At 37.5% G+C, this 12,723-nt stretch overlaps 2 protein-coding genes across 2 annotated transcripts; one reads left to right on the top strand and one right to left on the bottom strand.

The window, feature by feature from the left end:
• LOC132268473 (uncharacterized) lies at window positions 1-2,829 on the top strand. The gene is made up of 2 exons (XM_059769315.1): window positions 1-806; window positions 1,559-2,829. The coding sequence occupies exons 1-2, from the start codon at window positions 222-224 to the stop codon at window positions 2,339-2,341; spliced, it is 1,368 nt and encodes a 455-aa protein (XP_059625298.1). The 5' UTR covers window positions 1-221; the 3' UTR covers window positions 2,342-2,829.
• A 1,135-nt stretch (window positions 2,830-3,964) lies between these two features.
• Window positions 3,965-12,504, bottom strand: LOC132270649 (protein ORANGE-GREEN, chloroplastic-like). The gene is made up of 9 exons (XM_059771829.1): window positions 12,445-12,504; window positions 11,990-12,280; window positions 10,954-11,068; window positions 9,882-9,998; window positions 9,617-9,703; window positions 8,889-8,965; window positions 7,253-7,380; window positions 6,446-6,582; window positions 3,965-4,365 (listed from the first exon to the last, which is right to left on the bottom strand). Exons 2-9 carry the CDS (start codon window positions 12,187-12,189, stop codon window positions 4,288-4,290), a joined length of 939 nt encoding a protein of 312 aa, XP_059627812.1. The 5' UTR covers window positions 12,190-12,280; window positions 12,445-12,504; the 3' UTR covers window positions 3,965-4,287.
• Between the last annotated feature and the right edge of the window lie 219 nt (window positions 12,505-12,723).

Raw genomic sequence — 12,723 nt, 5'->3', positions numbered from 1 at the left:
GCTTCCCGCTTGTTAACATTTGTTTCAACCTCCGTTTACAATTCCGATGTTCCGTTAATGCACTATATATGTAATACACTAACTTACTTGCCGGAAAAAAACAAAAGGAGTGAGATATGTATAGAAAGAGAAGGCCAAATTGTTACTTTTGGGCAGTTAAGGGAGAGAAAAGAGAATAGAGAGAAGAGAGAAGAGAGATCGAAGGCACGTGCAGATAATTAATGGCTGATCAATTGCTCCGACAAGCGATCGAAACTGACGATATTACTGGTTTGGAACCATTGCTTAAAGAATACTTGTCACAAGATGGTGCAGATCTCTGGGAGAAGAATCCTCTACTTATGGCATTTCACGGAGGGAGCGTCAACTGTGCAAAGGAGATAGTCCGATTGAAACCGGAACTCGCTTGGCAGAAAAACCCGGATGGCTCCGGTGCTACTGTCATACACTTCATTTGTGGTGCTGCGACCGATGCTGCGATTGTGAAGGCTGTGGTGGAGGCTGATACTTATCGAATGATCTGTACGAACAGAGACAATCAATTTGCAACCCCTTTTCATACTGCGGCAATTAACGGCAAAACAGATGTTCTGAGTTTATTGGTTACTCTTTGTCCGCGGTGCATTGAGAATATGACTTCTCACCAAGAGACCGCTCTTCACCTCGCCTCAAAGAATAACCATTGTGACTCGTTTTTATTGCTGGTGGAAGAACTTGAGAGGCACGGCCGCATGGACCTTCTAAAACGCGAGGATAACGAGGGCAACACTGTTTTACATTATGCAACTCCCCGTAAACAAATACAGGTAGACTCTCTCTTCTGTCTATATATCTTTCTTTCTTTCTTTTTTGTATCATTTGTATATATATCTTGATCATAAAATTCATTCCAATTGGATGTGTGTATAACTGTGTGTGTATATATATAAAATTTCTGATCATCCATGAAGTTCATAGTTCCAAATAGAAAAACAAATTTGAAATCCCTCTTTATTTTATTTTATTTTTAGCATAACTAGGTATACATTCACATAAAAGGGTCATTAATTGGTTGACGTAATGACCTAAACTTGAATTAAAAAGTGTGAAATGGGAAACCATATAAGAGCTAGATCAATCATGTACATCAGTTTATCTCCTACATTTCCCTCTTAAAACGTAATATTAAACTTTGAACCATACTTGGGATTTTTCACAAGGATCCAAGAACCTCCTCCTTACAGCTAATATGTCACAGTATAACTAATTTGGAATCAATTTGATCGAAATAAAATGGGTTAATTTATTTACTGAAAATATATATATATATATAGATAAAAGGTTGACTGTTTCGCATATTATTTTCTGTCATACCAATTTGATGGCACCTCCTTGCATATAAAGAGAAGGTTCCTCTGACTTGAATATATTTTCTTCTTAATACAATATATACGTATATTCAGGTTGGATTTGGATTAACAGGTTTACTGATCCATATATATCTGACCCAATCACCTCTTACATGCGGGTGAGCTAGGTGTATGTAGGTCTGATGAATTACCAGTTAAATATGATGTAGATTCTAAAGGTGTTGCTGCCTGACAAGTCCACAAATGCTGTTCCTTTGGTGGAAGTAAACTCCAGAAATAAAGATGGATTCACGGCGTTGGACCTTCATTACCAAAATCCTGGTGATAGGAATGACAAGGATATCGGTGACATTCTTCATCAAGCTGGAGCCAAGGAGGGCAAATATTTGAATTCCAGCCGTGGAGAACAACCATCTTCTTCGCAGTCACTGCCACCCGGGGTTCCAGGGACATCGGAAGGCATGTCCTGGATGATGAAATTTGCGGCGATGGGGGTTTTCATTACAATTGCAGGGGCTGCATTTGCTAGTCTCCCCAATTTAAACAGCGTCTATTCATTACGATTACATAAGCAAACCTCAATGACCAGTGCTAAAGACCTGATAATGGCACCTATGCTACTGCCCAGTATCTTCGCCTACATGGTTTTCAACACGGCCACATTTATGGCGAGTATGATTGTGATACTGGTTATAATCTGCTCATTCAAATGGTCATTTTATTATAGAGCAATTTCCTTTTTCATTATGGGGGCATTTTCAGTTTCTTATGCTTTTCTAGCCAAAGAGGTCATGCCAAAATTTTGGATATCAGTTGCCTCCCACGAGATCTCAAGCTTCTGGTTCGTGTGGTTATACGATACCTTTCTAGCTTGCACTGTAGTTACAGTATGTCTTATGGGAAAACTGATTCATTATATATTTTTCAAGCTCTTGAAAAGGCGGTGGCGGGGGAGGGGTTGTCCAATAACCAGGATAAGAATCTGTGTGTAAGTGGCTAACATGAGAGAGAAAAAGATCATTTTGCTGTGCAAATTCTTTAGTTGTTTTTGAATAAAACTAGTTAGAATTTTATTCTGAGCGCATAAATGTTTATAACAGTGAGCCCTCTTAGAATGTTGTACTATCAGCTTGAAATGGCATACATGGTAAGACCAGTTTTGAAAGCAGGAAGTAGTCTTGCCTCCAATTGAGGAGCTCGATCAATTGTATCATCATAAGAGAACAATAAAAGTTCGTGTATATCTTGTTCTTCACCAATATTCAATTAATCAACCGAAACTTATTTATGCTTTCTGATACTGCTCTTGCACTCTAAGGCTTTTTATTATTATTATTTTTATTATTGATGGAATCGAAGTAGAAGAAAATAAACAGAGGGATAAAAAAAATTATGTTTGCCTTACAATTGAAGAAAGAAAAGAAACACAGAGGGATATTTTTAATCGTAAGGCAAACAAAAAAAAAAAAAAAAAAAAAAATTCACTGTAACTTCTAGTAAACATGTTGCTGAAGAACAAGATTTTTCATTATTTCATAAAAAGGCATTCGCTTGTTGATTAATTGATGAAATAAAAGAAACAGAGGGATTAGAAGGGATTGCTTATTCCTCAAATTGTATTTTCACGTGGAAGGATTTGGAGAGAAATACAATTTTTAAAATACCAAAAATAATCTTGAAAATGTAAAATGAAAAAAAATGTATTCTTTGGCAAAAGGTTACGATAGTAAACTTAATAAGAAGACAGATTTCTTTTTCCTTTTTTTTTAACCCTCTTCGAGACCAGAATAAAATCTATTGTTATCTACTACTTCCTCTCTCTTTCACCGTTACTTATCCAAATAAGTATTCAATTCTTTTCTTTTTGTATATTCTATTTATTCAAACCAAGTCGCCTATGCCAGTAGGTTTGTATTTTGGTTAATTAATTCCTCTGTTTCGGCGAAGCAGAGTTTATTTACAAGCACCCACTGCATCTGATAAGCCACGTTTCAGATTTCCTCTGTATTAAGAAGATAACCTAATTCTCTCGGTTGCACTTGGTGAGAGATGGGATATCTATATTACCTCCTGTCCAAGTGTGTTTGCGGATATTGCTTCCAACTTTTCTCGTATCCACACGTTGGTTACCGTACCTTACCAATTTGGATTGTATTATATTATAGGGCTAATTTCATAAAACTTCTACTATTTTCAAATTTTAATTATAAACTCTTAACTTATTTCAAAAAACTCTCTATACTTTAAAAAGTTATTACATTACCCCAATATCTTACATTACCCCAATATCAGAATCCAACCAGTTAACCGGACTCCCCAATATCAGAGTCCAACCAGTTAACCGGACTGTGAAATGTCAAATATACACTTTTTAAAAGTAATGATACAAATTTCAAATATACACTATATTTTGGTAGTTCTAACATATTACTACCACACTTTCTGAAATGTCAAATTTGGAAGTATTGAGAGTTTTATGAAATTTTGGGGCATCTGGGTCTCTTTTTGGTATTTTTCTTCTGTCTCTCTAAATTTCTAGATATAGAAAGGAGGGCTGGGGCTGTTTAGATCTGGTATTAAATGTCATATGGGCACAGTAGTAATTTCATGCTGGATATATTTTGAATGACAAATGCATTAAAATAACATTGACAAAAGAGTAATTTCATTGTTCCGAAATTACCCAAAAATTAAATATACACGCTTAGTATGAATTATAGTTTAAAATTAGGGATAACTTAATAAAGCGGAATTGGAAGTTTGTTCTACATTCTGCTTTTGGAAGGGGCAGACAGAGGGTTGGCTCCCACAGAATTATAAATTATTGAACTATGTATACAGAAAATGCTGATTATTGTCATTATTATACATGCAGCGCAAAAGCTTTACATCTCGAGGGATAGACGGAGGGAAGCATGAAATAAGAAGCATAAATTTTCTAATCAAAGGGGTCAATTCTTGGGTCGTGCTCGCTTGCCATTGCCATCCCTGTACAGAGGCATGTAGGGCACATAACCTGGAAAATGGAAGGGTGTTTCATATGTCAAGAAACTAATTCATCAAACTGAACATTTCCAGATCAAAAGATGGGAACTCACATGCATCATATTTAAAAAAGATCTTTTAGAAAATTCAAAATAAAAAACAAATGGCATCGTATGTTACAATTGTTTGTAGAACTTTCAGAGGAACTAGTGCTATTTACCATTACAATACTAGATACCAACCATCGGATTAGATTCTTGGGCAATTTGCAAGACCACCAAACCCCACCCCCCCCCCCCCCCCCAAAAAAAAAGATTTGCTTAAAAGGGAGGTAGATACAATTTAGGCCACTTTTGGACAATAACACCCCCCAAATTTGCAAACTTGAACAATGACACCCCATTTTTAAAAAACGGAGCTAAACACAACATTAAGTGACATGAAATGTCTAATATGCTCTAAGATATATATTTTAATCCTCACCTAAAATGACCAAACTACCCCCTCATCTCATCTCTCTTTCATTCCTCGGACACAACTTTACTCTCATCTCTCTCTTTCAACAGCTCTCAAAACCCATAAGAGAAATTTGAGGAACACAGCAACCACGGGACGGCAATATGGATCGGCCGTGGAGAGCTCGGCCGGTAGCAAAGGGGGAGCTCGGCGATGTGGATTTCTGTGATGAGTTCGGCTGTGGAATGAGGACTGAACTTAGCTGCGATGGGGTGGGCAATGAACTTCAGAACGGCCGCCAGCGAGCAAGGGAAACCCAGTTTCTGCAACCCATTTTCTTCTCTCTTTTCCTACAATAAGCGAGTGTTTATATATATGTATCAACAGCAAGCCATTGTTGCACGATTCAGGCTTCATCCAAGCTTGCTGGTTGTTCCTCTCACCGCCAAGCTTCTCCTTGCTCGCCGGGAGATCCCGTTGAGCCGCCTTGCAAACCCACCATCCACCTTGTCTCTGCTGCGAACCGTCCTTGTCACCACCGCCCGCCAATGCAGTGCCGCAAGCCCACTGCGATTCAACCACATCCGAGCACTGCCGATGTTCATCCACAACCCATCTTGCCCGCTGTTCTGTCAATTACCGGCATGCACAAGCCGTCGTCCCTCGTCGGTTTATTCTGCCGGTCTGTCCAGCCGAGCCTGTAGCAAGAGGGGAGCTCGGCGATGTGGATTTCTGTGATGAATTCGGCTGTGGAATGTGGGCTGAACGCAGCCGCGATGGGGTGGGCAGAGAGCTTCGGAACGGCTGCCAGCAAGTAAGGGGGAAGCTCGGATGAGATGGGCAACTGGCTGCAGAGAGCACGAATGGCGGATCAAATGGTGGACTAAACAGTGGGCAAGGCGTTAACCAAAGACGATTCGCGGTAAAGAGGAATAGCCGGTGGAGACAGGCTGGTTCGGCGGTGATACGGCCGGGTTCAATGGCTGACTAGTTCGAGTTGGACTCGGTCAGGTTCAATGGCTGCCTCTACTTCTGTATGTATGTATATATGTATATATAGATTATATGTGTGTAATTTTGAGGTGTTGGGTTTATGTGACTTTGTGTGATGGTGGTGGAACGGGGAAGAAGATGGTGGTTGTAGAGATTGCAGTGGTGGTTAGTGGTGGTTATTGAGGTTGCGGTGGTGGTGCCAGTGAGTAGTGGTTGTGTATATTGGCTGAGGCTGCTTTGGTCATTTTACGTGGTCAAAGAATAAATACGTACTTTCATCATGTTCGGGGTGTCATTATTCAAGTTTGCAAACCTGAGAGGTGTCATTGTCCAAAAAATAGCTTAAGTTGTATCTACCTAACTTTTATGCAAACCGGAGTCAATGCAATTTACCCTAGAATCTTTTATTGATCAAACTCCGACCCAACACCAAGGGCTTCTTAACCAAATTTATTAGTTCAATTTCCTAACAATACCACCATCTTGTCAAATAATTTTTAACCAAGAAAGTCTTCCACATTGGTTGTATCATGCAATTGTTTCAACCACATATATATATGAAACATATACCTAGCAGTCAATGGCAGGAAGTAGGAAATTGCTCCAGTATGATATGATAAGCAAAAATTATATATAGATTTCAAAGTTTTTTGGTTACTAACCTTTCCCGATCCGGAGCAGTTTGAACACCTCTCTGTTTTAGGTGGTGATAGAGGCTGATCTCCACCATTAACTGTCGCTACTGGTTCAATAAGAACAAGTGCTCCTGTGCTTGAACAGCGAGCACAAGCAAGATATCCTGCATCAATCAGCTAATAATTAAATGCCCCATCTGCACCCACTTGGCCAAAACTATGCTAGTCAACTATAACATTAATTAATCATTTTCACATATGTGATCAAATAAAATAAAATGAAAAATACTTAATGATCAGAAAAGCATAATTAGACAATGTTTAATACTTCGATTACAGGAAAAATTGGAAAGGGGACATTCCCTAGCTTGAGGAGTTAAGGACAGCAGGAAAACCAAAAAGTAGATCTTAAGAGAATATTCAGTTGGCAGTAAGATGAGAGAAAAGTAGTAAACACTTTTAAACAACCATTCCAACTCCAAATGATTCTATGACTACAAAATATCTCCTCTGCTCCATCTTCTCAGCAATGAAATGAACCATAAAGGTCTATTCAAAAAATTTCACAGGGAAGAGTCGAACAGAGATTTCTACTGGAGCTATAGTCAAAATTTTCTATAAGGATACTGGACCAATCAAGCAGGGACAGAATTGGGAAATCTAGCAGGTATAGTCGCAATGATTGAATAAACCAGAGCAATCATCTAAATTTTTTGTTTCTTCCAATACTAATTATTATAAACAAAAGCAACCATTTCAGATGAAGCATTAAAAGCTACAGTGAGAAATGAAAAACTGGGAATCAGAAAATAGAATGCGTTTCAAAATACATACCAGTCCCAAGACAATATTTGCATCTTTTATGCTCCTGCAGCTTTACATTGTTTATTTCAACTACCATCAAGGCTGAAATCACCCCAACTGCTCCTCCAGAAAATGACGCCACTATAGGATCGACCTCACTGTATTGTTCAATAAAAAGACTCAAGCGCTTCAACAACAGGTTTGTCATCATTTAGATGGTTTGCATTGAAGATGCTTATATCATAGAAGTTACATCAGAGATTTCATGTTTATACGTCTGAAACTTCCTGAGCCCCAAAAACATCATCCACACTCATGTTGTTTATCATCGCAAGGACAAACCAAAATGTATAGAACTTTGATTCTGGACTTTTTACCTATATAATTATCACGTCCTTACCCACTCCCTCAAATCATAAAGAAGGAAAAGAACAAGGTAGGGGGCTTTCAGGAAATTAAGTCTTGATTCCAAGGCAGACCCTGGACAACATGTCAAAACGCACCAAATGTAAAGTGGGAAACACTCGATGTTGTTAGGTGCTGCATCTTCAAGATATCATTTGGCACCGAAACATGTGTAGAATATATTCCACAGAGAACTCTTAAATCTTCATCAAAGAAAGTAGCAAGTATCGCTATTTCTTTCCCCAACATACAAGCAGTCTGATAAGCTCGTCCACAGATAATTATCTCCCACAACCATCGGGATGAAAATATATCAAATAACATTGTTTAGAAAGGACACATCCACGTATCATTGCAATGACATATATATGTGTGTGTGTGTGTGTGTGTGTGTGTGTGTGTGTGTGTGTGTGTGTGTGTGTATATATTTATGCATAAGGATAACTCTGAGCATTTGTACAAGTAGGAGGGAAAGGAGAGAGAACCTTTCTTTGTGTTTGGATAAGTAAGGATGAAAGGGTTCTAGGACAACAGTGGAAAGGGGGGAAAAAGTAAAAATGATATGTTTTAGTTTGTCAGTAGGGGCAAAGCAGGAATTCACTTGTTATAAAAGAATGCGCAAAGCAGTTAATCACTAATTCTCACATCACTTCCTCCGAAATCCTCCCACTTTTGGGAGGAGAGTGTAAATACCATGCAAAGGGTTAGGCTGTTTGTCCTCTCTGCTATTCCTCACATTTCCCTCCCTCCATCTGAGCATAGTGTTAAACAAGGATGGAACTTCAGTTCAACAAAAGTAGAAAGATATGAGTGTACTATGCCATCAGAAAACTTAAGTTTCTCAAAATTAAATAAGGTAAACAAGCTAACCATGGATACACTTCCATTCCCATTAGAAACACAAGTACTTTTAGTTGAAGGGCGAATTTGGGATCTGAATCCCATTCACAGATGAATTTAGATTACATTGCCTTCACTGACATATGTCATAGATGATCTTTTATGGAATCTCTTTAAATTGCTCCAAATGCGCAAAACAACCACCACCATGTGATGATTTGTAGTGCAGCGAAGGACATGATAACCATCTTCCTCATAGTTTTTTTGAGAAATTGTTACCTAACTAACCAGGTAGTCTAATCCAATGCAGATCATAGAGCCATTTCAAATTCATCAATGGGAACAAGAAATTGTCGAGATCAGAACAAGCAAATCATTAAAATTTTAGTACAAAAAATAATTAGACTCCATATGATTGTACCTCAACTGCAATGGCAGATGCATGTTACGGATAAAGTCTTCATATGATGTGCCTCCCAGTCCCAACTTAAGCTCTAACTGATATAAGCAACGATTAGGGAAAATTTGGATTAGGAAGTAAATAAGTAATGTCTCCATCATAAAGAATAATACATTCGATCAACAGATAAAGAATGCCACATATGAAGAGCACTATTCAGTCAATTTCTCTTTTGCAGCATGGCTTCTTTCCAGATAAGATGTTTATAGAATAATTCTTTCTATGTTTATAAAAAATATTCAAATTATATGCCATCACTGGAAAGTTTGTAGTTGGTGAAATCTAATTCTGCTTCAAAATTTCAAATTGATCATGAGCAAGACTATCAATGAGCAAATCAACAATTTAAACTTGACAAATAAAGCATACTATATAACCATAATTTTTCCTCCCCTTACCCCCACCCCCCCTTCCTCACGGAATTGTTTGCACCCAAGAGGAGTCAAACCTTAGGCCTGATGCTTCCTAAGGCACCACCAACCCCTTAGGTTTCCTATAGAACCATATTTCATTATATGCAGTAGCGAGTGAGTCTCATTCAATTACAACACCAAAGATCATCAACACTATAATATTTGGAGAAGAAGAAGAAGAAAATTAAAGAAGAAGGAGAAAGTTAATGTTCTCAACTTATTCACTAACCTATTTCCCTGATTCAAATTGCAATTCACAAGTTGAAGAAAACTTACAGCAGGTGCTACAAGACCACCAAAAAGGATAATCCCAGCAATGAGAGAAAAACAAGTGGCATAATATTGCTTAAGATTAGCTGAACTCTGCATGAAACATGTTGCTTAGTCATCACTTAAAGAATCTCTCAATAGCGGGGAAATAAGAATTCCTGAATAAGTTAATCTATCGAAAGACGAATAAAATAAAATGGTTGGGTTAAATAACAGATTATGAGATTAAGAAGTTGTTGTAAGAGTATTTTAGTAGAGGCAAAAATCTTACCAGTGGAGGCAAAAAAGGAATAAATGATGGGAAGTTAGGAAGTTCATTTTCTTGCTCTTCCGTCAATATTCCAAGTTCAGCACTTCTGATTCTTTGTTGTATCCTCAGCCTGCGAACCTATAAAAAAATTTATGATACAAGTATCAGATGCAAATATAGTAAAATGATTTGCAAATGATGCCATCTCATACTTGCTTTGAAATTTGAAAGCATGACTTGTGGGAGTTCAACATTACATAAGCCATATTGACAATTTTAATAAGCCGTACTGACAAGTGTTCAAAAAATAGTCATATTGACAATTTTAATAAGCCGAGGTATCAAAACTGTGCCCAAAAAAGTTGCATTTCTTGATCTAGGGTCATGAAAGAGAGGGGAAATCAAGGGAAGTGCACCCAGGGTTCTTGAGCCATATAACTTAAGGAATGTAATTCTATATCATTCCATAGCAGTTCTTTTTAGCAACAGTGCTATAAATACCATGAAGCTCCATTTGGAGTCAAGCTGCCAGTTATCCCTCCTTACTAGTTATCCAGAAGGTAGGGGCGGGTATGCAGATACAGTAATCTTGACTTTTCTCTATGACTTTTTCTTGGGCAGCTCAAGCCTCAATGGCCACATCAAACTTTCCACTTCCTAATGGAAAAGATATATGAGACTTGGCGAAAGAGGATAAAAATATATATAGATGGGAATGAGAATCTACTTTTGACCATGAGCTATATTCTTGTTTCCTCAATAACATCATTTGCTGCATGGGACAACTAGAATCAACTGGAATATAAATGGAAAGTAGATGTGTGGTGATTAACTGTTTTGCTTTTTTCAATCAAGTCTTATATTTGCTTTTGGCATTTCCATTAGAGCCGACAGTTCGAAACCTTTTTTTTATTTTTATTTTTATTTTTCAAATAATCTCTGGTTCAATTGGTACTTGCAGTTCCTCGTAAATTGTGGGTTAGTAACCTAATACTTGTTCAAAGACACATAAAGGATAAAAGGTTTTTGATCTAAGTGACAACGGTGCAAGGATAAATACTATCTTAAACAAAGTATTACCTTCAAAACTCACCTCCTCCATATGCAAAAAGATCTTGTTTCGGCGACTTCGAACATTATCTTGAATTTCTAGCAGTTCCATTTTAGCAAAATCCTGAACAGTTTCAGGTCCTTCAATGATACAGAATCTGCACCACAAAGCATGAATGAGTCTTTTATTAGACCATCGTATTTATTTTAGTCATTAGTGAGGTTGTTTAGTTGCCGATTATCATATATACAAGTAGGATCACTAAGTGCACACAAAAATCTAGTTTGTTCCCAGGATTCCCAAACAAGATTATAACAGATACAAATTGGCCGCATTATGATTGTCTTGCAAACATTTCCATTAATCCATTTCTTCTTAATCATTACAAACTTTTGGCTTAAAAATATTGCAAACACGATCCATGAGATTGACTGGGAAAAAAACCACACACATTAAGAAATGTAAATAGTTAAAGCTCCAAACATTCCTCATTAAATACATGATATCCAGATACGAAGATGCTATGCACTGCCTTCAATGAGATATGATGAATCAAAATCCTCTACATTAACAATTCCCCGCTGCTCCCTGCGATTGGTGAATTTCACCTCTTTCAAAGGTGAATTTCACTACTACACACAAATTTCACCATTATAGCAGTGAAATTCACCAACTGCACAAAACTGCGAGAAATAATTAGGGATTCAGATTCAGTACCCCCAATTCAATTATTACTCATTTTTCTTAATCAACGTAGGCATACCTCATAACCGGGTTGATTTACATGTTTATAGTCATAAATTCAGTATATAAAGATCAAAATTAAATGCATAATTCACAAAGAACCTTCTATTATAAATTTGATAATCCGCAATTTAGCCAAGAACAAGTTAGGAAACATAGAACGTCTTAGGAAATGAATTCAATATAATTGATCATTCGAGGTAAACAAACAACCAGAAACCACAAAATATGCAAGCTGATAATTCAAAACAGAAACGAATAGCAAAGAAACACTAAGAGTTTTGCTTAATATATGAAAGGGTATACATGAATAGAGCTGGTGATTAGAGAATACCCAGTAGCACTTTGATCAGTTGAATCAGAATCAATGGAAGACGCAAAAGAGGAAGCATCGGGCTCCGACGCCATGGGTCGCCATTTCAGGCCCGATTCGAGCTTTTTTTGAAGAACTCTAGAGTTAGAGGGTGTGTAATTGTGACGAAACAAAGGCGTTACGGAGTACGAACCTGCTAAAAGTCGACCCGAACAAAGCATCGCTAAATTCCCTCTCTTCTCTCTCTCACCAAAGGTGTGCTCTTTCTCTCAATACAAACGCACGGATATGAAGACGAGAGGGTATCGTGTTCCTAATTTTTGTTGTTTTCTGTAAAAGGGTTGGGAGAAGAAGGTGGTGGTGGGTGGTGGTGTATTTAAATGTGATGGCGATTTTAATGTAATTGAATTTTGAGTGGAGTCATTTGGCTTTGACGCCAACGCACGACGGAAAATACAATAAATTTGTATCGTGTTTCGGTGCAGTGAGAGTTCCTAATTTTTGTTGTTTTCTGTAAAAGGGTTGGGAGAAGATGGCGATTGTGGGTGGTGGTGTTTTTAAATGTGATGGTGATTTTAATGTAATGGAATTTTGAGTGGAGTCATTTGGTTTTGACGCCAGCGCACAACGGGAAATACAATAAATTTGTTCTGATAGGTCATAGGCAACATTTATTTATATATATTTTAACTTAAAAAAAACATTTATATATATATATATATATATATATTTGTTTCTTGACCCGTTAAAATTTA

The sequence above is a fragment of the Cornus florida genome, unplaced genomic scaffold, assembly GCF_030987335.1.
Source record: "Cornus florida cultivar Cherokee Brave unplaced genomic scaffold, ASM3098733v1 CherokeeBrave_3.0.0_Hap2_Chr08, whole genome shotgun sequence".
Taxonomy (NCBI): domain Eukaryota; kingdom Viridiplantae; phylum Streptophyta; class Magnoliopsida; order Cornales; family Cornaceae; genus Cornus; species Cornus florida.
Note: the sequence above shows the minus strand (reverse complement) of the source record. Positions and strands in the feature narration are given on the sequence as shown.